The 27,918-nt window shown below is 42.8% G+C and overlaps 1 protein-coding gene across 4 annotated transcripts; it reads right to left on the reverse strand.

Annotated features, from left to right (window-relative positions):
• Positions 1 to 1,197: 1,197 nt before the first annotated feature.
• DCAF17 (DDB1 and CUL4 associated factor 17) lies at positions 1,198 to 27,852 on the reverse strand. Of its 4 annotated transcripts, none has more exons than XM_044418314.1 (15): positions 27,786 to 27,852; positions 26,740 to 26,969; positions 23,398 to 23,501; positions 22,107 to 22,197; positions 19,451 to 19,587; positions 18,625 to 18,703; positions 18,009 to 18,098; positions 14,037 to 14,144; positions 12,464 to 12,569; positions 10,003 to 10,145; positions 9,671 to 9,780; positions 9,177 to 9,264; positions 5,911 to 5,994; positions 3,420 to 3,575; positions 1,198 to 2,278 (listed from the first exon to the last, which is right to left on the reverse strand). In XM_044418314.1, the coding sequence occupies exons 2-15, from the start codon at positions 26,914 to 26,916 to the stop codon at positions 2,090 to 2,092; spliced, it is 1,662 nt and encodes a 553-aa protein (XP_044274249.1). In that variant the 5' UTR covers positions 26,917 to 26,969; positions 27,786 to 27,852; the 3' UTR covers positions 1,198 to 2,089. The 4 variants fall into 4 exon arrangements, with proteins under 4 accessions (XP_044274249.1, XP_044274248.1, XP_044274250.1 ...); XM_044418313.1 differs by lacking the exon at positions 27,786 to 27,852 and adding an exon at positions 27,508 to 27,764; XM_044418315.1 differs by lacking the exons at positions 22,107 to 22,197; positions 23,398 to 23,501; positions 27,786 to 27,852 and adding an exon at positions 27,508 to 27,764.
• Between the last annotated feature and the right edge of the window lie 66 nt (positions 27,853 to 27,918).

A 27,918-nucleotide genomic window follows, 5' to 3' on the forward strand; every position in this document is an offset into this window, starting at 1 on the left:
AAGGAATATATAGGCCTACTTACTGATGAAAGATGAGAAACGGAACATTATAGTAGTCAACCACCATCTGGGTAGAGATGATGGGAGTTGTAGTCCAACACGTTGCATTAATGTGAGATCACTGAACCTGCTTAAAAATGTCATTAGAGGAAAGGGGAACTTTTGATCAGGTGTTACTCTGTGCATGTGAAATATCAAAAGAAAAGTAAGTGTGGAAAACTGTTCTGGTGAAAAGCAAGAGGTTGTGACAAAAGCAATCCTCAGCTTTATTAGGGAGCACCTGTACTTTCAAGATGTCAAAAACTTGAGGGGACTTGGTTGCCCTCAAGTTCACTGTGCCAGCCAGGGCAAAATGCCATTCAGGAAACAGATACCCTCAAGCTTCTGGACACAGGGGGGAACAGAAACTGGCCATATATTATGACAACTGTCTCATTCTAGAAACATCGTCAAAGGGTATGACTGCCAACTGTAGAGCTACACCAATTTCTGTGCTAGAATGAAAAAGAGTTAATTCTAAAATAGGTCATTTACTCCAAGATCTTTAGATATCGCTAACTGCCTAGTTACCAAACATACAATTCATCTCCTGATGATATGATGCTGCAGCCTTTTCATCACATCAGCTATCGAGGACTTGAAGCCTGAAGGAGGTTAAAGGCCTGCTGAAATGCCCTATGAAACCCATCTCTGTATTGTCCTTTAATTTTAAAAGTCATTCATGAAAGCAAGTTCTGATCAGAACAAGAGTAGGCCATCTGGGGTCCTCCAGATGTTTTGTACTTCAGCTCCCATCAACTTCAGCCACCAATGGTCAGGGATCACAGGTGTCATAGTCCAAAACAAATGGAGAAGGGACATCAGATTGTCCCCTGCTGGCTTGGAGACATCTGACACAGCTTCTCTGAGGTGTATACAAACTAAAGGTGTGCTATTAGCATACCTGAAGAACAGTAGCAACACTGTTCAGAGGGTCTGAAGCCTTTCTTTCTTGAGACATTTGGAGCAGATATGTGGGTCGTATCTTGCCTAATGTCCACTTATGTTACAATATCATTTCCAGTGCTGCTTTCAGTGATGTCCGTCCTCATTACCTACTGGTAAATAAGCATTTTCCACATAGGAGATGGAAGCAATGTTTGGGAGGAATAGCTGGGAAAAACTGTTACGTTTGAAATGAATGGAACACTCTCAATAAAGTATTAAAAACAGAAAGAAGTCATATATTAATGACCAGGAACAGCTGTCTGAAATGAAGTTTCCTTCCAGATATTCTTCCTCCATTGTGTCATGGCTAAAAGAGAAAATGCTCAAAGGAACGGTGCACCAAGCCATTTTAAACAAATCTAGGAATGAAAACACACGATCCTGCCAAATTCGTACAATAGGACGATGAACAGCCAGCTTGAATTTTTGGGTCCTTACTGTTGATGAACAGCACACTGCAGGATAACATTTTTAGTTGTAAACACAGGGGCCCCTTTCCAAGCATACACAGCAACAGCAGTGGCACCCAGCAGTCTTTCTGATTGCAGGCGGGGTCCTGGTCATCTGAGAGAGGGAGGAACTGTGGCCACTGCCTCTGTGCCTCCCCTCTGCCCCACTGAGCCATCAGCCCACCCTCTCAGCCAGCGCTGCCCCCAGCTGGAACAGGCCGAAAATAATTGCATGTTAGGCCATTATATAACCGCCATGATAGAGAACACCCCTCATTTCTGTTAGATAATGCCTAACTATAACCTTGCTCTGGAAAGCACTTGTTTATTAAAAAGTAGTTGAATTTTTCTTTGGGGTCTTGCTTAAAGAACACAGATATATATTAAAAGAATATATAAATAAATACAGTTATCAAAAGCTTTCGTACTCTTCCAAACAGTATCTTGGCCTAAATGGAAAGTGCCTTCTTTTTCTAAAAGCCCAGATAAGAAATGCAATTACATGTTAGAGAATAACAAATAAATACTACAGTGCATCAATCGTTTTAACATATTTACATTTACACAGATGAAGCTGGTTATTAATTAATAAAAAACAGGCTTATAAGGCTTTCACTGTTGTCCGTGGCTAAGCCTCTAAAACAGGTGGAATGCTAAAAATACTCAAAAGTTCTCCCCAGTTTTTTACAAAACCGTCTCTCCCCTTTTTTCTTCTTTATGCTTTTGTCTTCCTTTGCACTACTGCAAATCATCTGGTAAACGTAGCAGCTGAAGATCCTGTTGGGCTTTTGTTCTATGTGCAGCACTACATTTCTGTCAAAGTAAACTTCATGGCTGTATGTCTGCATTGTGAGAACAAAGTAAACAGTAATTTTCATTTCTGAGGAATGTGTTCATATGACGCACAGGCCCTTTGTGATGATAAAGACCACAGATGTGTCACAGCCTTGCGTGATGCTTAAGAGGAATATGGAGCATACAGCTTCATCCTTTACGCATACAGCTGGCACATTTACGCTAACTACGGGAAAATATCCTGATATGATTTAGATACTGGTTGGGTTCCCAGCAAAATGACAGCCCACTAATTATGGGTTGTTGAAACGTGGGTTATCATGTTGTCTGAACCCTGCTGTGCTAGCAAGCCATGGTGTCTTAACCACAAACAAGCCACAGTTCACAACCCATCAACAAACCATGAGCTGTTTATGGTTAACAAACCAAGGCTTGCTACTGAGGCTGGGTTCAGACAACATGGCAACCCACATTTCAACAACTTATGCTTGTTACTTGCCTTGGCTTTGGAAGTTTAGTTTTCAGTTTTGCCCCTTGTTTCAAATTGACAAGCACCGCTTGCACATTTATGACATCAGAAGTTTGATTCTTTAAAAAAAAGACTTAATTTTTACAGTTGCACACTGCTTTGGGGAGAGGAGGAGAAGTAGGATCATGACTTCAAAGCCATCGGCCAAACACACTGTGCCAAGCCAGTTTATGCCTTCAACCCACAAGGCTCAGCTTGAGAAAGGAAATTCCTCTGACAATATGAGCAGCCCCCTTCAGCAGCAGACCAAGAACCATTAGACTGGTGGATACTTAGGACAAGACCTTCTCAGTGTAGTGCTACGTCTTTGAAACTCCCCACATTTACACCGAAATATATGGGCTCTTCAGTCTGTTGTTTTTTTCAAAGCCAGTAATAGACACATTTATTACCATTTGCATTTGGTGCTTAAAAACCACAAACTGTCGCTGGGTGTGTGCACTTCATTGCCATTTGTATAGTCACATGTTGATAATAGTGTAAGCTGCCTGGTAAGGCAGGTTAAGAAGGGTTTTAAAGAAATGCATTTCTGTTGCATTTCCCTTACATTTCTATTGCAGTTTGTTAGATGTTGCATGGCCCCTGCAAGCGGATGAACAATTGTATGCAGAGTTGAGAAGCCACAAATATTAGGAGAAACGTAAATGCAGTCTACTCACCACATCCCAAGATTCCACCAAAGGGATGCTTTTCAGCCGTGTCCCGTACTCATTGCAGTGAAAGTCAAGATGAGCCGTTCCATCAGCTCCTATCTGAGTAACTGCCACAATGGACAGCAAATTCAATTCATCTTCATAGTCAACAATTTTGAAAGTCTTATTTTAAAAAAGAAGACAAATTCAGCTTGATCAGTAGCAAACACTTTAAGTTACAATTTTAAGTAACCCCTAGCTATAACGCAATTTGGCTTGTCCTTAACACTAATTTTCCACTGCATCACACTTGCGACCCCTGGTAGGCTGTGATCTTTCCAGCCCGCATGTGCTGCAGGCAAGTTCTGAAGGTCTATTTGGTCATTCAAATGGCAGTTCTGGATAGCTGTTGTGGTCCAAAGTGCTGTATGTAGAAAGTTAGTATGTGTGTGGACTGGCTCTCTCCATTTAAATATGGAACAGGAAAGTTGTGTTGTTGGACCACCACTCCTAGCAGCCCTAGCCAGCCTAGCCAGTGGCGAGGGACCCTGGGAGCTGCAATGCAACATCTAGAGGACGCTACTGAAACACAGAGCAGCTGCTTTGGGAGTAGGCGCCATACCTGCATCTCAGCTCCCACATATACATTATTAGATAAAGAGCATAGCACAGCATAGCATAGCAGCAGAGTCGGAAGGAGCCTATGAAGCCATAAAGTCCAGCCTGCTGCTTTGCCTCCCTGTGTGGTCACCCATCCAGTTGCAGGCCTGTGTCCTTCCAGCTTAGCAAAGCAGAACTAGAAGGGCACGGGCCTTTCAGCGTCAGACAAAAACTTTTTTATTCTCCCAGTATTTTAATTGTTTTAGTGGTGGGTTTATATTTTAGCATTAGATGCTGGCCAATTGTTATTGTTATTCTATTTTTTGGGGGGAACTAATTTGCTGTAAACCATCCCAACTTTTAAGTATGGGGCGGTATAGAAAACTTTAAATAAATAAATAAATAAATAAATAAATAAATAAATAAATAAATAAATGTGCAGGGGTAGAGGTCTGCTTGCCCACTGATTCATAAGGCCTGAGAAAACAGTATGCATTTAAGCAACTATGCAAAGAAGAATATGAGGCTACTACCATCAGGGTGGTCTTCATCACTAACTTCTCACCACCACTTCCCACTGTTTTGTTCCTCACCCCCCTTTTCATTGCTGCTGCCACTGGCTTCCTTGACAAGCCGAGAGCTCGGGAGTGAACGATGCCCCTGCTTGCTCCGGGGGGCACGTCAGCAGGAGCATCTGCTGCTTCTCCTTCTCATGACCAGCCTTGCCTGGGCCAGAGTGAGGGCAGGTGAACAAGCAGGCCGCTGTGGTGCAGAGTCCTGGGGGCTCGTGTTGGTGAGCCCCTACAGAGATTTGGGACCTTGGCAGGCACTCAAACATGCCTACCCTTGAAGCTGGACCTGCCATGGTGAAGCTCCCATAGAAGCAAGTAATATAGTGAACAGGGGCCCTAACTTTGAGAACTCCACCCCCTTAAGATCAACTGTTATTTTACTCTGAAATGAAGAATGGAACAAATGTTTGGATTCATCCTATGAACTATATCCAGCAAAATATTTTAAACAAAAACGCTTCCAACGAAAAAGCTTGGAAATGCCATGCAGGAGGCATACGATGGGTAATATTCCTCCTATGCATTCTCTTTCTCTCTCAATTTGGTAACTGAATAAAAATGAGCGACTGGTTTTAAAGGCCATGGAGGAACCCTTGCCATGTTTTTGCCTAGACAATATTCATTTCCATGGAAACAAGGCTGAAAATGGTTTCCAGAAGCTGAGGAATTAGAATTCTTGTGGCTGTGTCATCTCAGCTACAGTTTCTGATGGAGGGTGAAAAATGGTTTCCAAAAATAGTTGCTAATGATGCAGGGGGCACACTGCTCAGATCTGTAGTGCTTTCCATGGGTTATTTACCATCTTTTCATAAACTGAATACTTGCAGACAGCATCAAATCAGTTGCAGGCAATGCAGTGTTTCATTATACTGGGTAGTCAAAATTTTCACCAGCTAGTTTGACTCCCTGTGCCTCCCTTCAGACTGTTCAGCACAGAGCTAGCTTCACTAGCTATTAGTTATGAAAACTTCACTAGATTGGCACCCTTTAATGCCCAGGGTAAACCCAACCACTGTATATTTGGTAGAAAAAAGGATTTTCCCAGGGATCTGTAGGCAGTAAACTGCGAATCACAGGCCACTAGTGAACTAGGAACAAAGGAGACTTGTTCTATCAAACAGAAAGAAAAGGGAAGAAAGGTGTAACTATGCTTTCTCTCTCTTTCAACTAAACTCAGACGATACGCTGCAAGTCGTTTAAATGAACAGGTTATTGTGCACAGCTGTGTGCATGACAAAGGAATATTTTCCATGCGCACACAAGCTGCGCAAAGCCAGTGCAGCTCTCTTCCTTGGCTGCCTTACTCGAGAGCAGATTTTTGCCGACTGCCTCCTGGTTCAGGTTACCTCTTGTTCAGGGTCATCATCCAATACATTAAAGCGCTTCTTCACCACTCGTCCAGAGGCTGTTACTGTCACAGAGTTGTTAACCTTGGAGATTAAAAATATGGGCAGGGGAGGGGAAAAATTAGATGAAAATAGCGGTGGCCAGTGAAGTATTCATTTTACTTCTAGTTGAACATAGATTTTTTACACAATTTCAGGATTATTGTTTTTTTTTAAAAACCATACTGTTGCTGTAGGTATAGAGGTTTTAATGTGAAAAAAAAGGTTGAAAAATGCACAGCACACCAGGCAAATGCAGACATTAGATCTGTTAGGTATCTTTACTGAAAGATTTAAAACATGATAACAAAGCATTCAGGAGCATTCAAGTCAACACTGCATGCTGAACTCTTGTAGCAACAATGCTGCGAACAGCTACTGCACTCTGGAGAAGCCACTTTTCATCTTGCAAGATATTTATAGCACAAAAGGAGATGCTGAGTTCTCAAGAGCTTGACATTCTGGTGTTGTTGATTTAATACTATCTTCAAAATACCATTTAGCTCTTTCTCACCATCCCTTTATAATCTCTCTCTCTCTGTCTCTCTGTCTCTCTCTCTCGCTCTCATAACTATACATTAGAAGCAGTCATTCAAAGTAATTTTCCTGCACAGCTCAGCATTTCTGCCCATTTTAAAAGATTCCAACCATCAAAATCATGCCAGGACACCAAGATTTTCAAACCCTAACCCTAACCTGGTGCACACCCCTAACGCAAATACAGGGGTAAAGTTCCACTGAAAATAATGCTATTTTGAAAAAGTCTTCTTTGACTAACTTTTTCTGAACAGCTCATCCTTTCTGCACATTCAAACACATTCCAAACATCAATATCATGGTAGGACCTTTCGTTTTTCTAACCCTAACCCTACCCTGGTGAAATTTTAATATTGGGTTAAAATTTCATTGAAAAGTGGGCGATTTTGAAAAAGCCTTCCTTGTGTACCTTTTTAGGCACAGCTCAGCATTTCTGCCCATTCTGAACACATTCTAACCATCGAAATCATGCCAGGACACCAAGTTTTTCTAACCCTAACCTGGTGCACACCCAAACCCTAATATAGGTGTAAAATTTCATTGAAAAGTGGACAATTTTGAAAAAGGCTTCCTTGAGTAGCTTTTTCTGCATTGCCCAGCATTTCTGCCTATTCTAAAAAGATTCCAACCATCAAAATCATGCCAGGACGCCAAGATTTTCTAACCCTAACCCAAGCCTGGTGCACACCCTAACCCTAATATTGGGGTAAACTTTCATTGAAAACGGGGCAATTTTGAAAAAGCCTTCCTTGAGGAGCTTTTTCTGCACAGCTCATCATTTCTGCACATTCAAAACACATTCCAACCATCAATATCATGGTAGGACCTTGCGTTTTTCTAACTCTAACCCTAACCTGATGCACACTCTAACACTAATATAGAGATAAAATTTCAATGAAAACAGGACAAATCTGAAAAAGGCGTCTTTGAATAGCTGTTTCTGCACAGTTCATCATTTCTGACCATTATGAACACATTGTAACCATCATAACCATTCTAGAACATCAAGTTTTTCTAACCCTAATGCTGCCCTGGTGTAAACCGTAACCATAATAAACGGGTAAAAGTCCACTGAAAAGAGGGCGATTAAAAAAAGCCTTCCTTGAGTAGCTTTTTCAGCACAGCTCACCATTCCTGCCAATTATAAAAAGTTTCCAACACTCAAAATCATGCCAGGACATCAAGATTTTCTAACCTCATCCCCAACCCGGTGCAGACCCCTAACCCTAATATAGGGGTAAAGTTCCATTGACAATAATTCGATTTTGAAAAAGCCTTCCTTGACTAGCTTTTTCTGCACAGCTCATCATTTCTGCACATTCAAAACGCATTCCAACCATCAATATCATGGCAGTACCTTGCGCTTTTCTAATCCTAACCCTACCCTGGTGCAAAGGCTAAACCTAATACAGCGATAAAATTCCATTGAAAATAGGATGATTTTGTAAAAGCCTTCCTTGTGTAGCTTTTTCTGCACAGCTCAGCATTTCTGCCCATTCTGAAAAGATTCCAACAATCAAAATCATGCCAGGACACCAAGATTTTCTAACCCTAACACTTACCTGGTGCACACCCCTAACCCTAATATAGGGGTAAAGTTCAATTGAAAATAATGCGATTTTTGAAAAGTCTTCCTTGACTAGCTTTTTCTGCACAGCTCAGCATTTCTGGCCATTCTAAAAACATTCCAACCATCAAAATCATGCCAGGACACCAGGTTTTTCTAACCCCAACCCTAAACTGGTGCACGCCCTAACCCTAATATTGGGGTAAAAGTTCATTGAAAAGTGGGCAATTTAAAAAAGCCTTCCTTGAGTAGCTTTTTCTGCACAACTCATTATTTCTGCCCATTCTCATTCGAACCACATTCCAACCATCAAAATTATGCCAGAACACCGTGTTTCTCTTACCCGACCTCAAACCTGGTGCATACTCCTAACTCTAATATAGCGGTAAAGTTCCATTGAAAATAATGCAATTTTGTAAAAGCCTTCCTGGAGCAGCTTTTTCTGCACAGCTCATCATTTCTGCACATTCAAAACGCATTCCAACCATCAATATCATGGTAGGACCTTGCGTTTTTCTAGCCCTAGGTTTGTCATCTCTGCTAACATTTTGATTTTTATTCGGGCATCATCCAATACAAGTTTCTCATTTTTTTTCACATTTTCTTTTGTTGTGGCAGTGACTGGCTCGCCCGAGCGAGGGTCGTGTTCAATGCTCTCTTGGCCCCTTTTAAATTCACTTGACCACTTTTGAACAGTAGATAATGAAGGTGCAGCGTCCTGGTAAATGGCCACCATCTCTTTGTGAATGATTTTTTTGACTTTTTACTTGTTTTGTAAAAAACTTAATCACAGCACGGTGCTCGACTTTCTGCAACATTGTCGTGTCAGTCAACATGGTCGTCTTTCACTGAGGATTACTAGGGAACCAATGATCACACTTATTTGAAATTTTGCATGTATACCCTCAGATAGTGTCATTAGCTAATGAAATAATTAAATTACCCACATCAATAGCAAATCAACCTGATACCGAGAATACACTGAACGCCCCTCGTACGAACCATTCCTAAATAACAGTAATTTCTGCCGGTTAGTCTGTTTTCCCTCAGTTCAGCTCTACCGCACAGATAGTGTGCAAACGCAAGCATGGATGTATACCCAGCTTTCTTGTTATAGTCTTACATTATTTTCCCTGTTGGCCTTTATGATAAAGTCTTCTGTAACCTCCTGTTGCTCTGCATCATTTTCGGTTTCCTTCAGCTTCAAAACCCTGTTGAGGGAAACAAAAGAAACCAAGAGAGTTGCATTTGGAAGAAAGTGCATTGCAGGAAACCGGTTTCACCCAAACCTTAATTCAGCAGTGCTGGTGCGTTATGATCACTGTCGACATGGGTTGCTTGGCAGGAGGGCAATCGCATGCTGCAGTATCATGCATGGAATAAGCACATTTGTTCACTTTTCAGCAAATGGCACCACTGGGGCCTGCCATTTGCTGGATCAATTTCGAATTAATCCCACTCTCCCAGCTAAGAGACAACAGCCCCCAATGTTTGCCGTGCAGAAAAGGTTCAGTCCATGAAACCTCCAAGGGTTGTCTCAGCAACTCATTCCTCAATGAGGACCAGACCACTGCTCAATCGCAGTCTGGCACGGGCTAGTTTTCCACAAACACTTACTTTATCAGATTTGGTCCCACATGTACCATCCTCCCAGAACTGTCTGGATGGAAAAATATCCAGTCAGGTTCCAATGAGCAACATTTCATATCCTGTATGCCATTCTTTGCCTGAAATGTTGGAACAAAAAATTTAGGGTGCCTTGAGCAAACACAGCAGAAAACACAAATCATGTCTGTCTACATTAAAAATTATATAAGGATTGTCTCCTGGCATTCCTGATAAAGGAGCCAATCAGGGAAATGTATATAGCAAATGAGGAATTTTGGGTTCTTCTCCTCTCACTTAGGAAAAAAGTATATAAAATAATGCATTATATTTGAACAAATTACCAAAGTGTGGTCCTTCAGAGAACAAACATGGAAGGTTCCTTTTTGACTTTTCTTGTTAGGCGTGGTGATGTAATGCCAAGGGAATCCCCCAATTTGAAATGTGTTCTCCAGGGAAGACACTTCAAACAGAAGATCTGGAGTTTCTGTGGATAGCATTGACCATTCAAAACAACATTAACATGAGCAGCTTTGTAATTCAATTTGGTTTTGAGTAAGGCTATAAAAACTGACCATGCAGGGAGAACTTGCACTAAATAAAGATGCAGTCTTCTAGCTGCAGATGATTTGAGTGCATGCTACCTTGCATTCAATTAACAGTATGCAAAACAAACATGAATTATTTCATAATAAATGACAATGTTTTCCCCTAAGTATTGTACAGAGATATTACAAATGACACAGTACTAGACTTTAATATCAAAAGAAAGCCATCTATGTCTTCTAGACATATGTGCACAGCGGACATAGATGGGTTTAGAGATCATTAATTCCCAGAGAATCCTGGGAAATGTAGTTCTGCAAAAGGCTGTGGAGTTCCCTTTAACAAATTATTAGTCCATCATACTACAGCTCCCAAAATTCTCTGACAGCTACATCGATAGAAGATTGATAAACTTTTGAATTCAGAGAAGCTCTTCATGCACTGCCTCTAAAAAGTATTTGGATAAACCTAAACTTTGATCAGAGAACTTCAGAAACTTTTGCTAATTACACAACAATTACTTTTATCAACAATGAAGAAAAGCCCTATTTGAGTATGGAGACATTCTACTTAGCAATGGGTTGTAAAGTTTTGGATCTTTATTTTAGAAATGAGAGAAATCTAAACATGTAACTTAATATAAATGCATACGCTGATGGCTCAAAGTGAACGATTGGGGAGGGGGGAGGCTCAAGGTGAAACGGCATGTTGCTGCGACCTTCTTTGTGGGATTCAGGAGGTGTGCTGCCATAATTCCCCCACGTTCAATTTACTCAGGAGGAGCAGTGCCACCGACGCTACAGTCCCAAAGAGAGCGGCATGCTGTAATATGGGGCAGGATGGCAAAATGCCCTGCTGGAAGACTTCCCTGCTGCCTGTTTCAAGTCAACAGCTGGTGCCAAGAATAAAGTCACTGTCCAATAAGTTCCCTGACGTTCTCCTGTAGCTAAGCCTTCCTCTAAAGTAATCTACATATAGGTAACTTGTTTTCAACTGTTCTCAAACAGTGGTGCTATGAGTGGTGCTAACTGTGTGGCTCCATTTGGTGGCCTCCACCCGGCAAGGAAAAATGAACCCAAGGACAGTGGTACCTTGGCTCACGGAAGTGATCCGTTTCAGGACTCTGGTCATGACTCAAATAGGTCATGAGCCAAGTCAAATTTCCCCATAAGGGTCAATGTAAATAAGGTTAATCCGTTCTGCAACTATTTTTTTTACTCACAAAAATTTGAAGCAAAGTGACAAAGAACAACAAAGATCGCGGCCATCCCCCCCCCCCCAGCGATCATGTGGAGGGGGGAGATGGGTGGGATCGCGTAGGGCGTGGGGAGAGATGGGCACAATCGTGGGCGTGCTGAGGGGGAGACGGGCGCAATCACGGGTGCAAGGAGGGGGAGACAGGCATGATCGCTGCCATCTCCCCCTCCCCCGGCAAGAGGCAGAAGAGGCCAGAACCAGAGGCATACTATGGGTACAATTCTGCTCACTTGGAGTGTTTCTCTCTCTTTTGAGTATAAACAAACGAAAGGTTTTAGAGCTTTTCCATGTTTTAACGCAGGCTTTCCTTGGCAGACTTGCACAAATACCCTTTGGAAGATGGTTTAAGATATTTCAGTATGAGCTGGCCTTCACAGGCCAACGTTAATACTTTTATAACAGTGGCACTAACGTACACACTTCATCCAGTCTGATTTTTAACTGATGTTTACTGGGAGAGTTGTTAATACTGTCATTCAGGGGCAGGGCCTTATGGGAAACCCTGGGGGACCAGACTGGGGCATCCAGAGGGCCAGCTTTGCCTGGCCCTGTGGTTTTGCACCTTGCCCAAGCTAAACCAAAGCTGCAAGAATGGGAGAGGAGAGTAGCGTGTCTGCACATGCACATGTGCACACACACATGTGTACACAGACTTATGTGCACACACCAGCATGCTTACACACACAGGACATGTATGTTCACGCATAAACACACACGCAAACATATACAGACACATATATGCCTATATACATGCAGGAATGTGGACACACACGAACCCATAAACATATACATACAAGTGCTTGTGTAATCCCATGCCTGGAAATACATCCCATTGAACTCAATAAGTAAGTACGTATAGGATTGCAGTATTAACAGATTCATATGAATATCATAAAGATGACAACTGGATTATGAAATCAAAATTCCTGGGAACACTAGTTCTTTATACAAAATTTGAAATCAATCAATCACATTAATGCGGCGATAAACATTAATACATACCTGTTATTTTAATGTTACACGGAATACCAAAAGGGTATTTTCCCACAATTCCAACTTTGTCATTCCAGGTGTATTCATGCCCCAAATCCACCCGATGCACCATGAACTGAAAATAAAACCAAATCTGATTATCTATTTTGGTGTAGATGTGAAGTTCCATTCTAAAACAAAGCAATTACAATACAGATATGGTCAACCCTCTGCAGCTGTCTAATGAACTCCTGATTTACTCAGAAGCAAGACCCAGGAAGATAAGCGAGACTAACTTGGTGTCCGGAAACAGCAGAGGGCTGGACCCGATGGCCTTCATGGCCCCTTCCAACTCTACTATTCTATGATTGCAAAAGTATGTGCAGGCCTGCACCCTCACGCCTTTTTTCAGTTATTACTACCTTGCTTTTCTTAAACGTAAACTCAAAAAATCACCTTCTGTAGTACACATAAATGAAAGTATTGTTTACATTTCATGGTACATTATGAATGCTTATGGCATGGATCTAAAGGTACCTTTTACTAGTGCAAAGCTTCTTCCACTCACAGAAGGCTGGCTTCCCATTTAGTGAAGGACTGTTTTCTGGGAAAAGTTAGCTCAAATCCAGAGGCACCGTTCTGCTTTGTGCGAGTTCCTGCATAAAATTTGGCAGGGCAGATTCTCAAGGCCTTTTAATGGTCCACTGGAGTCTCTGCTGCAGCCTCTGTCTTCTCCCTACTCACTGCGCTCAACAAGTTCTACATAAGCACCAGGAATCCATGGAACAGCAACAGCACTAACACATTTCCTCCTTTTCTAGATCCAAGCTTCTGTTATGAGCCTTCCTCATCCTGGTGCCCTCCAGTTGGGTTGCACTACACCTTTTGCCATCACCAGTCAGTTTTGCTAGCATTGGGATTATGGAAATTGTAGACGACCACATCGGGAAGACACCAGGTTGGGGAAGGCTGTTGACTGGCTATATATGATGTTTATCAGTCAATTTCTGCAGGAAGAAGAGGAAAGGAGCGCCCTGCTGGATCAGGCCAGTGGTTCATCCAGTCCAGCATTCTGCTCACACAGTGGCCCAGCAGCAGGACATGTCTGCAGCAGTCCTCCCCGGCCACAGATTCCCCCCGTAACTGGTGTACACAGGCACACTGCCTCTGGCAGGGTCTCACAATAGAAGGCACCACAGAGGATGAGGCTCTTAACCTGTCCTCAGTGTTGAGATTCATTGCCCCTAATCAGGAGTCATCATTTTGCTAAGAATGAAATTGCAGCATTTCCCTAGTCCACAAGAGATCCAGTGAAAACCCTAATTCCGTGTTGTTGTTTTAATATGCTTCTTCTGGAGTTTTAAGGCACTGCTGAGCCCCAATTTCCTTTTACAGAAGGTTCTGAAACAAAATTTAGGTTAAAAGCCAAGTAAAACATGCTGTTTATACTCCTTATGTTCTATTCCATTAAACCCATTGTAGCCTTGCCTCTTGTTTCCCCCTCTGTCTGGATCAGGACTGCCAGCTGTGTTATTCCAGAATACCAGGCATACTGGCATAATGGTGCTATTACTACCACCACCAAGTAAGAAAGTTCTGTTACCTGTTCGGAGATAGCCTGGAAGCTGTACAGTCTGAACCGGCCTGTACTGTGCGTCACAATCAGCACCGTATGAGACACTGCTGCATCCGTCATGCTGTTCCCGAAGATCTGGTTCAGGAGAAGGAAATATCTCAGTAAGCAAAGAAAACCTGCACTGGGCCAAATCACTGGCCCTGGGAAGGGAATAGGACCTGAAAGATTTTTCCCTGCAAGGACATCAGGAGCTATTGCCATTGTCATCACCATCATCTTCTCCTTCGTCATCACATTTATTTGACTTTCTATATTGCTCATGGCTGAGGCTCTGGGCAGTTTGCCATGATGTGTAAAAACAAAACAGGTCAGAGGATCTGTCAGTCTTTTAAATTTATTATCTTATATTGCATTTTCTCCTGCAAGGAATGCAAGGTTGCTTCCGTCATCCTTGTTCCTTGCTCCATAGTATCTGCACAAAATACTGAGAGGTAGGCTAAGCTGAGAGTCAGTGACTGGCCCGAAGTCACCCGGTGATCTTCATGGCTGAGAGCAGACTGGAACCCACATCTCCCAAGCCCCAGCCCAGTGCTCTCGCCAAGGTGCCACACTGGCCCTTGCTTGGGCGTGTCCGCTCTGACTGGCAGCTGCTGCAGGTGGAGGGCTCCACATGTTCTCCATGAAAAGGTATGGTGCAGCTGTTTCATTTTCTCCTCCTCAGTAAGAAAAACAAAACTGAGGAATGGGGGTGGGGGAGGATTAGACACGCAGCCAGTGATGTCTAGATTCTCTGTGAAATTGCTATAAGGAAGCACTGCGATTGCCCAGAAAAACCTCAACTGGAGGCAGCCTGGGGCAGAGGTCTGTCCAGTCATCTGCTGCCCAAGAGGTTTCTTGCTGGAGATGGTGGGGAGTGAACTTGGGACCTTCCACGTGCTAAGCATATATGCTACCACTGAGGTAAAGCCCCTCTTCCTTGCCAGCGGAAAGATGACGTGCCTGTATCAAAAGCAGTCGCACTACCACCAATTATTTCTGCAAAGTGCAATGCTTGTCTGAAATGTTCATGTGGAACATGCTATCAGAGGAATGGAATGGAATAAGTGAGGTGCCTTTTCCTCGTTGGTATAAGCCTGCACAGGAAAGCTTAACAGCCATTTTGTTAATTATAGGACAGTTGCACTGCCCGTGATTAAGTCCCAGTGTTTGTGAAACCATTCATTCTTGGTGCTATTGTCTCCTTTTCTCTTGTAGTACTTTGAGTTACTGGCAAGCTCTCCCACACACCTGCCCAGATAGCACCACAAAGAACCAGCTGGACTCTGTGCTTTTCATATTACAAATCCAGTTTTTTCCTCAAGCAAAAGTAAGTTCAGAAAAGACTGTGAAATTAATTATTTTCCAGGAACCGCCATTTTACCAAAATGAAGAAAGAAATATTAAGAAAAGAAGTGATTATGAAAAATGAATTCATTTGGTTGCCCCCAGATTAGTTTTCAAAATGTATTCTCCTTTCAAAATTAGAAGCACTTCATTTTAGCTGGATATAAATGGGACAGGAGAATAAAGGCAAGGCTGTGCATGAAAACAGGGATTTGACAGAGACTGTGACCATTCCTACCTTCTGAAGCTAGCATTTTCACAAGGCATTGCCAACCTGTTTCTGATTGTCCCACAGGGTTTACTTTTATTTACTACAGGGTATGAGTTTTGGCATATAGAATATAGTCTGTGCTTGTATGCTAAACCTGCAAAAAAGTGGAAAACACAGAGCCAAACTTGAGGAGACTGCAGAGATGAGAGTGGAACTCCCATCTCCTTAAAACAGGGGTGCAGAAGCTCAGGCGCCCAGATCACCCCACCCCCTCTCCCTGGCCCCACCTCCTTCCCCCTAACCACCAACTATTGGGTGGTGCCTGGCTTTTGCATATCTCCACCCCAGTCCTAGGAGGTTGAAATGCTAAGGCCTATTTACTGGCAACAAGAGTTTTAAACTGGAGCATGCTGGGGGGTTTTCCCCTGTCCCCTTTGCTTTGGGCCCCACCTGCCACTCAAACACACCCCCTCACTGCTTCTTCAATCCCAGACTGAAGGAAGCTCAACACTCCTGCTTTGAAATACTGACCAAAAGCAGCCACTTGTGTGTAAGGGTGTGTGCAGGTATTTGGGATTGCAATGCAGGGAAAGTAGGGTTTCAACCTTTCTCCCTACGATTTAAAAAAAAAAAAAATGAAAATCCCATCCCACAAGTGCTATTTGCTCCACTAGGAAAAATCTGTGTATGCACCAAATGTACACATATGCTTTCCCCAAAGAGGTACAAAATGGTTCTGGGGAGCGCAGTCTCTGGCTGCATTCACATGTAACAACAAGCCATGCTGGGTACCATGCAAGCATGGCTTGTTCTGCATGAATTCAGCACCCATGATGAAGTGTGGTCATAGCTTCCACACTTTACCGTGGCTTCTCATGATGTGTGAGCTGAGTTACAATTTTTCCACATGGTTTCCACATTTCTGCCAGTGAGTCTGGCGGCAAGAACAGCCACGGGGGCAGCAGACTCTCCAGCCTCCGTTTTTCAATTCCCTGTTCAGCCGAGCAACCGCAGAGGAAGCTGCCGCCACCACACTCTGATTGGCTGCCTTGCGCCACTATTTCCCTCTGTCTGTGCACTGCCTTCCTGATGCCACAGCGCTGGAGATAGTGGGGCATCCTGCCATGCCATGCCATGCCATCTCCAGTAGCACTCACCTCAGAGGCAGCCACGCTTGGCACTCTAGTCCAGTCACTGCACTTTGCTGGAGTGGCGCGTTGAAATGCTTGCATGTTTGCACAACATGGGAGCCAGAGATCTCCTCATGTGAAGTTGTCTTACATGAGGAGCACGCAGGCACTGGCATCAGGGCCATCACTCCGAGAAGCTCAGGTCTCCCGCGCCATCTCCCACCCTCCCCTCTGCTCCCCTCTTGTCCCCAACAATCCTAAGGACTCTCAACAATCTCCCACAGCACCCCCTCCCCACAGCTGTGGAACAAACACTGTCCCAACAGGCTGCTAGGAAACTTGTCTGGGCAGATGCCCAGATGGGCACCCTTGGAAAACTCAGCCCAGGGGGAAGCGCTTTCTCCATCCCTGCCGTGAGTGACTGTGCCGATGCCCTCCATGTGCCTGGCCGCAGTGGGGGAAGGCAGCACCTGGCAGCATGTGGGAGTCCCATGCAGTCCCATGCAGTGAGGACAGAGAGAGGCTGGGGGTGCCTGCACATTGGCACAGAGCAGGGGAGCGCTCCTGCAGGGCTGCTCTGGAGCTCAGTGAGTAGCCAGTTGCTTTGCCGAGAGGCAGAAGAAAAGCAAGACAGGGCAGCCAGCTGCAGCCACGCCCAGGGGAGCATGTGGGCCAATGAGGGAGAAGCAGGTGAGGCAGGCAGGAGCAGTGCAGCCTGGGATTGGTTCTGAGCAGAGGAGGCTCATGGGATACATGCTGCCAGCTGGAGAGAAGAAGCTGAGACAGGGAAACCATGCATGGATAGAAACCACATGAAGATGTGCATCCAGAACACAAGAAAGGACACCACACTGCATGTTTAGCATTATGTGTGAACACAGCCTCTGTCTAAATCTAGCCAACCTTGCTAGTAAACCCCAATACAGAGGTATAGGTTATGTTCTGTGCTAGCAGTGAAACACATGGCACATAAGCTGAACTAACATTGGATGTAAACCTGTGAGGTTTGGGCACTGAAACATGTTTATATTTGAGCAAGGACACATTACTGTTCCTCACATGATAAAATCTCATTTATTGACATTTTTGGAAACTATTCTATGGACCAGTAGTTAAAAAATAACTTATACTTTTTTGAAGTCATTGGGAAGAGGCATATGTAAGCTGAGGGAAAGAGAACCAGAATTCAAGGCTTACAAAGTCCCATGCAAGCCCTACAGAGATCTACTTTCTGTACATCTACAGAAGAGACCATCAATAAGACAGAAAACTTACTTTTTTGTCAAGTTCCAGCATTCCGATAAATGAAAGCGGCAGAACTCTGAATACAGCAAGAAAGAAAAGCACAGACTGCTGGATGTGACTCTAGAAAGAAACACACTATAATGTGATTTTTCTGTTTTTCACAAGCACATACAAAAACCATGCATACACACATACAGCCACACAAACAAACACAGGGTTTTTATAACAGAAAGCTATTAATAATCATCTAAAAACTCCCTATAGTCTACCATTAGAAAGTTGCCCCTCGGGTCATGTTGAAAATAAACTGTGAAAATCATGCTGGATAAAATCCCCAAATGGTTTTGATAAAGATCTCTCAGGTCAAAAAACAAAGAAAACTATACTTTTAGGCTTCAGACCTGTAATTTTCCATTCCTGCCTTGTGTATACTGTTTTACTACATAAACCCAGCAATGATGGAGAAGTCACTGATGTAACCAAATTCAAAGAACGATTTGTAAGTATTCTTGTACTTTAGAGACTCGGCTATCCTCTAAGTAAAACTGAGGAGCAACACTTAACCTTCGCTGTGTAATTCCATGCAAGAGCCCAGAAAAAGATCTCTCTGGCTACTCAACCACAAATACTTTCAGGTCAACCATACCTGCTGTGAAGCTGGTGGGAGCTTATGCTGTGCTGATTTTATGGTCATGACTTCTTGAGGAGTGTCCCAGCTTAGGTATCTATTGGAAATAAAGGGCCCATTGACCACAGTTCACCAAAATGAAATACAGTATACTTCTTTGGAAAAAAAAATAAACCATTTGCTTTTGTGAATCAGAAGGCTCCTCTTCTTAGAATATTGGCTGAACTGTCAAATCCCTCTTCACCAAAGACTGACTAGGTTGCACATCACTTTCTCAAGTCCCTCAACCCATTCGGTAGCTACCAAGAAAAGGAGCAGACATCTCTAGATAAAAGAAAAGCCAGTGGGAAATAATACCTTTTAGTTAAGTGAGTGCACGGGTGAAACAGTAAGTGTCAGGAGAGGCAGAAGAGTTCATTACTCCTAAAAATAGGCGTTACTAAGACCCTTTTGCAACAAATCTTCCTTTGAACCAGAGCAGCTGCTTGTCACTTCCACTGCGAATGTTGTTATCAAGGCAAGGCCTGCCACAAGCAGCCGAGATTCACTTGCCAGTGCCTTGGCCTGCAACCCAGTGGTAGGGCCAACTGGTACCCACACAGTGTTCTTGCAAGCTTGCATTTGGATTGCAGATGTGCAATCAGCCGCATGCATGCTTCAGTCAAAAGCAAGTTCTGCCGGGTTCCATGGGAGCATCCTCCAGGAAGTGCACAGGGGAGTGTGGCCTCACCGCAGTAGGTCCCAAAGACTTTGGAAGGCCTAATTTCCCTGAAAACATGTGCAGGGTCTTGGCTGCTGCCGCATGCTCACCCAAGCAGTCTTATAGTAAGCCTACCTTCATTACCTGAATTTGCAGTGGGAAGCAAGGTGCACTTTTTCAAGTATTTCTCCCGTACTTGCGCAGAGACGAAAAAGCCAGTTGTGAGCAGTCAGAACTGCCAAGGAAGGTTTATAGTCTGATGGATTGGGCAGTACTTCACCCTGTTTTAAAAGGATTGCACTATATGAAATGTAGAAAAAGGTCGAATATACACAATGTCTCAGAATAAACAAGGAGGGACTTACCCCTAACATTTCATTAGACCCCTCAGCCTAACATTGATTGATGGATTGATTTTGATTTTTATATACCGCCCCCTTCCCATAGGCTTTGGGTGGTTACAAGAGATTAAAATGAGCAATAGTTAAAATTTCAACTAAAAGCAAGCATATTAAATAAAACTAATCTGAGAACTAATCTGGGAAGGCCTGTCACCCCTGTTGTTAAAGGCACAGTGAAAACACCGATATGTTCTTCTGAGAGCACAACTATAGGCTCCAGTCAAGTATCACTGATATTGCTGCATGAAGACCATTATCCTCTAGTGTGGCTCAACACAAAAGTCAGGGCTCCTGCACCTTTAATACCAGTGCAGAGGAGGAAACTTCAACTGACGTAAGATGTACAACAAGCCACACCTTCTGAAATTCCCTCTTCTACATGGCTATGAAAGATGCAGTGGCTTTAACCTCTTTGTAGAATTTTAATGGAGTGCATCTGTCTTTCTTTGGTACTGCTAGACCCCCTCCTTCTTTTTAATCTTGTAAGACTTTAAATCTAATTCTTGGTTTTTTCCTATTCCAAATAAAGGTTTTTGGAATTAGTCTCTGTCATTCTTTTGCCGTTCCTGTATAAAGATTGGTACCATCTGAAATAAAAAATCAAGTTAGGTTGGCATTCATTTTTATAATAGGAATTCTTCCAAGCTATGACATTTTAGTTTAGACCATTTCTGTACATCTTTTTGCATCTTTGTCCACATTATTTTATGATTATCTTGAAATTATTATTTTATCCAGTCACATTTATTCTGAAATATTTAACTGAGTTAGGGGTTATTTCACATCCCGAAACCTTTCTAACTTTCTTCTTGTTTCAATAAAAAATTTGAAATAATCTTGTTCTTCTTGATTTTATAACCGCAGAAAGATCCAAGTGGATTTAAAATCATCAACACTATGTCATCGGTATTACTTTTAATTTAATATTCTTCTCCATCTACTTTCAAGCCTTTCACTTTTGGGTTTTGTCTTATTTTTGTAGCTAAGACTTCCAATATAAGAATGGCTAAAGGTGGTGATAATGGGTATCTTTTGTGTGTTCCTTTTTTCATTTGAAATTCATTGGTTAATACTCCATTTATTAAAATCTTTGCATGATGTTTCATATAAATTTCATGTAACCAATTCATGAATCTTGGACCACAATTTACATATTGAAGAGTTTTCAATAAAAAGGTCCATGACACATTGTCAAATGCTTTTTTTTTAAACCTGTGTTGCTGTTTTTGTTGTTTTACATTTACCTTTTATTTCCTAAATAAATAATGTCATAGGAGCAGAAGCCTGGAAAAAACCACAACTATGGAAGACAAGAGAAAGAGGCAAATGAGGCAGGGGAGGGAGAGAGAAAAGCAACCTCAATTGTGGCCATTGGGTGTAAGGCATTTTGTAGCCTGGAAATATGATTGAAATGACAGATAACAACTCTATTTCCAAACAGTATATATGCAGAAATCTAGGAAACTAAGAAAGTTGTGCTCATGCTCTACTGAAAGTAGATTACACTGAACTTTAGAAAGAAAGCATATGTAGGATCTGCAGTGTAAGATGATGTCAAGCTATCAAGTGCTTGGCACTTTCACTCCAGAGCAAATGCAGATGTGGACACCCAATGCTGTGGATGAAAACCAGCTCTGAACATCACGGCTCATCCTTGCAGCAGCAAGAAGGTGCTAGGCAGTCAGGGGCAAGCTTGATTTGGAGCAGCTGTGGCCACTGGGGGCAAGGAGCACGGCTTGCCCCAACCTCCAATTATGCACCCCAGTGGATGCACTCACTCTGTGAGGAAAGTGTCAAGGTCTGTGCTTAGGACTACACTGAGAGCTTGCCTTACACTTTGGCCCCTGGACAATCAGGTGCTCATCCACTGGGGCAGTGTGCCTCTGTTCACAGGATGGGGACAGCCTTCCGCAGCAGAATGCGCAGCGGACAAGCCCCCCATCCCAGTCCAGCCATCTTATGAATGAACAGTTTCTGCTACTGCAACAAACAAGACTATCCTGCAAGAGCAACCTGTGGTGCTAAGATTGTAGCGAAATGCTGCAGCCTGTCCTTTGAATTTTCAGAGCATGTAGTTGACTCTACTGTGCAAAATATCGACTTGCTGGCTTTAAAATATGGGATATACATTCAGCCTCCACAATCTTGTAAGGAAGGTCACACAGAGATGGACTTCTACCACATGTGGCATCTCTGAACCAGACGACCAGCAGACATTTGTCAACATGAAAGTGCTGCCATGGAGCCTCCACTTTAAAAGATGCTGCTTACTTCAGTTGCTTCACAGAGGTTGTGTCATTTGTTCAACTTTAATTAAAAGGAAGAAGGAAATACTAAATATAACACAAGGGGGTCTGGACCTAGTTCTGCTAAGCAAAATCAGTTCGTTCAAGTCTTACCACAGGACACTCCAAGAGTAAAGCATCCTCTATTTTTTCTGATTTAGGGCATGCTGGCATTTGGTAAATTATCCTGGGCTCTGGTGTGACACTGAGAGGGAAAAAAATGGGATTAGAGTGCATCACTTCCCATTATTCAAATAGTCTTTGGATACATGATTATAAACCACGACCAAGTCCACTGCAACCAGGACCCTCATCCCAAACCCTTTCCCAACATGTAAGAGGAGCCCGGCTGAAGTGGGCCAAGGGTCTCTTTAGTATAGCATGCCGCTCAAACCAGACGGCTGTGCGAGGCACACAAGGACACGAGCACAACAGCCTTGTCCTGTTCGTGTTCCCCAGCTAACTCATTGGAAGTGTCTACCGGTAGCCAATAGTATCTAATTATCGCCAGCAGCCATTGATCATTGGAGCCTTCCTCTCCTCTGATCTTCCTTCTTACTGTCCTCCAGTGGTGACTCCTTGGCCATGGGCTGCTTCCAGGAAAAGTGGCTTTCTTGCAGCCTGGCCGTGTTGCTCCCGCATACACATACCTTATAGCCTACAATTGCCAACCCCCTGCCATCTATAATCACCTCTATTGCCACTGAATTGCATGACAAGATGACTGAATCTCAATCGGAGTCTATTGTAAACTGTCCCAACAGGTGTGTCTGCCAGGGATATGCTTGCATGATGCTCTGCTTGAGCAGCAGGCTTTTGCGCTTCTAAGCATAATGTTGGGAACTAGTGGGATTGCTCCTTTCTGCAAGCCCCACTGGCTTGCCCCACGTCTACCATTTTCACATGGTGTTTACTGCCATCAAAGCCCAATTCTGCAAGCGATGGATCTGTGAGCACACGGTCACTACAGAAGCCTACCCTGTAGTGACATTATTGGTTCTTTTCTCTCGGTTCTGGGCAGACCAGTTCTGACACTTCCAGCAGCCATCCAAGCGGGGTTAGGATGGTCTGAGGGGGACCCGTCTGCCCATGTCATGCCTGTAGAAAACAGGCACAACAGTCCATTCTGGGTCAAAGAATGCCAGCTACAAGCTATGGGTTATAAAAGTGGATTATAAGCTAAAAATAAACCATCCTAAAAAACCCACCCTGGGTTTATATAACATAACAACACATCATGGTTTATAAGCCATGGCGGGGTGTTGAACACAGCTGTTCTATACTGCTTTATAAATGTTTAGGAATGAGATAACTTTATCCAAGTAAAAGAACACTTCTTCACAAGACATGAAAGAATAATCACTTCCAAAAAGAAATGCAGATTTTTAAAAAATCATGCAATTACCTACTCACGCAGCACCTGTAATTGTCAAAATATATCTTTCCACTTTGATAAGCAATTGGAGATGTGGAATGTGTTGTCCAAACATTCTTGAATGTTGTACTTTCCTGAAAGAAACCACAGCGGTCTGTAAAAAGCTGTAGTTTAGGAAACAGCAGCAATGGCCATGCAAATTAATCATTTTTAGAAATATGCCATGAATACAAATAATGCTTTCATGTTATAATAAATGAGTTTAGAAAAGAAACTTTAGTATTGTAAATGCATTTTTATGATTTCAGGCTACCATAAAAGTTTGCATATATAAGACTTCTGTAAATTAAAAACCTTTGTTTCCTGATTTTTTTTTTTTAGAAAAAGCTTTTATATCTAATGAAAAAGGTTATTACTATCTTGTTTAATAAACATAAACCATTCATTATATTATTTCATTCTTATCTCAGTTATGCTAGTAGTTGTGGGACTTTTTCTGTCTAAAAGTGAGTAAGATATATTTTTCCATTGTTCAGTTGTCTATAGACATAGATACTGTACAATAGGAATCTGAGGTTTACATAATTAGCAATTATGAGAAGCCTTCCTTCATCATGTATATTTTTGGACTGTGGATGTTAATAGTAGCACACCTTTTCCATCTTTGAATAGGAAGTTGAATTACACAGACTTACAGTGCAAGCCTATATATATTTTGTCATCATCAGCAGCCATGCAGTCGTTTCCAGCCCTCAGCCAAGGGGCTACCCAGAGGTAAATCCCACTGAATTTAATAGTGTTTATTCCACTTTAATAGGGTAGAACCTTTATTTCTTCTCACAAATTCTCACAGCCTGTTTATACAATACTAAACTCAATGGCTCAAAGAAAGAGCTTTCGTTCAAACCTTTTTCATGCTGTAGGAGGATAACTGACAGTGTAAACAGCAATAGGGTTGTTCCTCAGGTGGACAACATTCACAGATCACATACAAAAAGAGGTTACCCCATTCAACAAACTGCGATTTATGTCCGAGTAAACATACATAAGATTTACATCTGAGTAAACATGCATAGGATTGCACCACTAGAGATTGATCCCTGATGAGAAAAATAGTAAAATAAAAGTACAGTCCTGTTTAGACAGAAAAAAGGCCTCACAACTCCCAGCAACTTCTGGGAATTGTATATTAATGTTTCATTTCATGTATATTCTATCAATGTTCTTTGGACAGTTAACAACAATCTGTGCAATGCAATAAAATACAAAAATACCCAAATACAACAAAACAGCATTACATTTAAATATAACATTTAACACAGGAGTTAAAATCATTTGAGTGACTCAACCAAGTTCAGGCATTTCTCTCTGAATGCAATGCCTCCTAAAGTGCAGCTTCTGCCTTGCTTCTAAGGTCTCTGGAGCAGAAAGCAGGCAGCATGGCTCACGTTTAACAAGGCAGCATCTTCCCCCTGAAGCAAGGCCTTTGGCACTCATCTCCTTATAAAGATTTTCAAGGATTTCTGAATTAATGTGTACAAGCACTTTAAAGCACTTTAGTGTTAAATAGTAAGTGTAGCATCCGAGGCAGTAATTCTTAGGTTCTTATCCTAAAAATCTTTATGCAGAAAAAGATACCCAAGTGTCCAGCAACAACCCTACTGATCTCAGATCATGTGGTGCCAGATAAATTTGACAGTGACAACAAAGAAGTCTAGAGGGCTGACATCTGTTTGAGTAGGGCGCCTCTTGTGTTGAGTTTATTTTCTCATTGGATGGTCTTGAAGAAGTCACACTTTCACAGTCTCTTCTAAAAGAAGGGGCAGTCAGGTGGTTCCAGTTAAACTGGTGCAATGCACATTTTATTTTTTATATACCATCCCATTCCCATAAGCTTTGGATGGTTTACAAGAATTAAAAAAAAAAAACGATTCAAATTTAGAAAATGCTATAAAAACACTGTTAGAAAATGTAGCAGGAAGACTGCCTAGAGAGGTCATAGGCTCTCCCACACTAGAGACATTCAAAAAGAAACTGAACAGTCATCTGAGTGGAATGGAGTAAACTGGTCTACTGCAACAGCAGGGGGTTGGACCTGACAGCCCCTTCCAACTCTGCTGTTCTATGATTCTATAAACCATCAGCCGACCTATAGGAAAGAAGGTGATGGTCTGCTGAGAACTCCAGGATAACAGTCAGCAATTTCCAATGAGGAGCCACTAGCAGTCACTGTGAAACCAGTGCAGTTCTGTTTGCATTTCCACCTGATGCCAGTCTAGGATGTTACCAGTGAAGATCTCTGCAACCAGCATGCCTTGGCTGTCTCCTTACCTCCTCCTTCCATCAGCCCTGTGACTAAGCCCATCATCTATTGCTCTAGTTCATACAATTACATCTGGGGAAAGGTTTCTGGCTAAGCATGCATAGGAGATGACCAGAGAGCCTGTGTCCCAAAGTCCTGCTCTGTATCAAGATGTTGTTGTTGTTAGTCGCGAAGTCGTGTCCGACCCATCGCGACCGCATGGACAACATTCCTCCAGGCCATCCTGTCCTCCACCATCCCCCGGAGTCCACCTAAGCTCACGCCAACTGCTTCAGTGACTCCATCCAGCCACCTCATCCTCTGCCGTCCCCTTTTTCTTTTGCCATCTATTGTTCCCAGCATTAGGCTCTTCTCCAGGGAGTCCTTCCTTCTCATTAGGTGGCCAAAGTATTTGAGTTTCATCTTCACTATCTGGCCTTCTTAAGAGCAGTCAGGATTGATCTCTTCTAGGACTGACCGGTTTGATCGCCTTGCGGTCCAAGGGACTCGCAGGAGTCTCCTCCAGCACCACAATTCAAAGGCCTCAATCCTTTTGCGCTCAGCCTTCCTTGTGGTCCAGCTTTCACAGCCATACATTGCAATTGGGAAAACCATAGCCTTGACTATATGCACTTTTGTTGGCAGGGTGATGTCTCTGCTTTTTAGTATGCTGTCTAGATTTGCCATAGCTTTCCTCCCCAGAAGCAAGCGTCTTTTAATTTCTTGGCTGCAGTCCCTGTCTGTGGTAATCTTGGAGCCCAGGAAAATAAAATCTGTCACTATCTCCATTTCTTCCCCATCTATTTGCCAGCTGTATCAAGATACAGACATCTTAATCTTGATTGCATTGACAATCCCTGGAAAAGATTCCCTTAGTGCTAATTCCATGTTACAACTTTATCACATGGAAAGCAAATCCGTCTAGGAAATACCAGTACCAATACCAGCAGAGCACCACAAATTATGAACTCCATGTGGATTCTTGCATTCATTCTACACAGAAATGCTTTAAAAAAAACTGCAACAGACTGAGATGTGCCTCAGCATTGGTATACTTTAGTGGTGGTTACCTGGCATACTAGCTTTCTCAGGATTCCCATGTTTTTCCTGTAAAGAACACCAGCATCTTTCATGTGAAATCCCTGTGACCTTCTGGTTAGCAGGCAGCAGATACTGTGACTTTTAAATGCATCAGAGGAGGAGAGTTTTGTTGCTACAGCAGATGAGGTAGACAAACTGGAAAACATTGTGGTTTCCAACTTCCACCTTGTTTATGGCCCATTCAGGAAGCAGAAGGTAACTAAACAGAAGAAAATTCATGTTATCTTTCAGCTTCCCAAATACAGAAATCCGTTGCAGTGAGATATCTGTTCAAGTCTATGCATGTTTATTCAAAAGTAAGCCCCACGTAGTTCAGTGGGGCTTACTTTCTAAATCCCAAGACTCCACTCCTATTCTCACTTACCCGGTTGGATTCTGTGGGGTTTTGTCTAAGCAAACTAATGTACAGAATGGCACTGATGCAAACAGGTCCATTCTGAATACCCAATAATGTGAGAATGCAGAGGCTATCTGCATTCAAATTACAGCTTTGGAAGAACCACACAGCATATTGTATTTAAACTGAAAACATCTTATGCCACTACCCATCAACGATTCTAACACAGTCTTGGATCCTTCTCCAACCCAAACCCCTCTCCTCGTAAGTCGAGCCACCACGAGGGCAAGATATATACATCTCTGTATCTCCTTCCAATGAGATCTAGTTTACAATCGTAAAGCGGCAAGCCTATGAACATTTACTCGGTAGTAAGGCCCACCAAACAAGTTGGACTTACTTCAGAGTAAACATGCACAGGATCATGGTGCACCCCTGACACTGAATTTCAGTATTTTTGTGATGAACGGTAGGCTGGATCTCAGAAACATCTCGACGGAGAGCTCTTGACAGTACACTCTTGAGCAGGCTTACTCCAAAGCAAGTTCTATGAGACTAGTTCAGCAGTAAGACCGACAGAATACAACGGGGCATATCACAGCTTCGCTCCTACAAATCCCGCACGGCGCGAAGTAAGAGAAGAAAAGAGAGGAGTCGCCTCGGGTCCCCGATACCCACCATGCGCGCTAAAGCTCCCAAACAACGGCGGACAGAAGATGGTTACAAAACTGCTCTTTTCTCCTCCCACAAACACGCCTTTCCTCCGCCTCATCGCAATGCTCTTTGGGAAAAGCAGTTTTCATGACGATCG

Source organism: Varanus komodoensis, unplaced genomic scaffold, assembly GCF_004798865.1.
Source record: "Varanus komodoensis strain SLA01 unplaced genomic scaffold, ASM479886v1 scaffold9, whole genome shotgun sequence".
Classification (NCBI taxonomy): Eukaryota; Metazoa; Chordata; class Lepidosauria; order Squamata; family Varanidae; genus Varanus; species Varanus komodoensis.

Bases quoted from the DNA above. Each gene is read 5' to 3' on its own strand.
- DCAF17 (XM_044418314.1), bottom strand. From the start codon at position 26,916: ATGTTTTCCAGTTTGTCTACCTCATCTGCTGTAGCAACAAAACTCTCC. The intron at 9,781-10,002 runs GTAATTTGTTCA...CCAACATTTCAG, and splicing joins CTCTGAAGGACCACACTTTG to GCAAAGAATGGCATACAGGA. The intron at 2,279-3,419 runs GTGAGTAGACTG...CTCACAATGCAG, and splicing joins TGGTGGAATCTTGGGATGTG to ACATACAGCCATGAAGTTTA.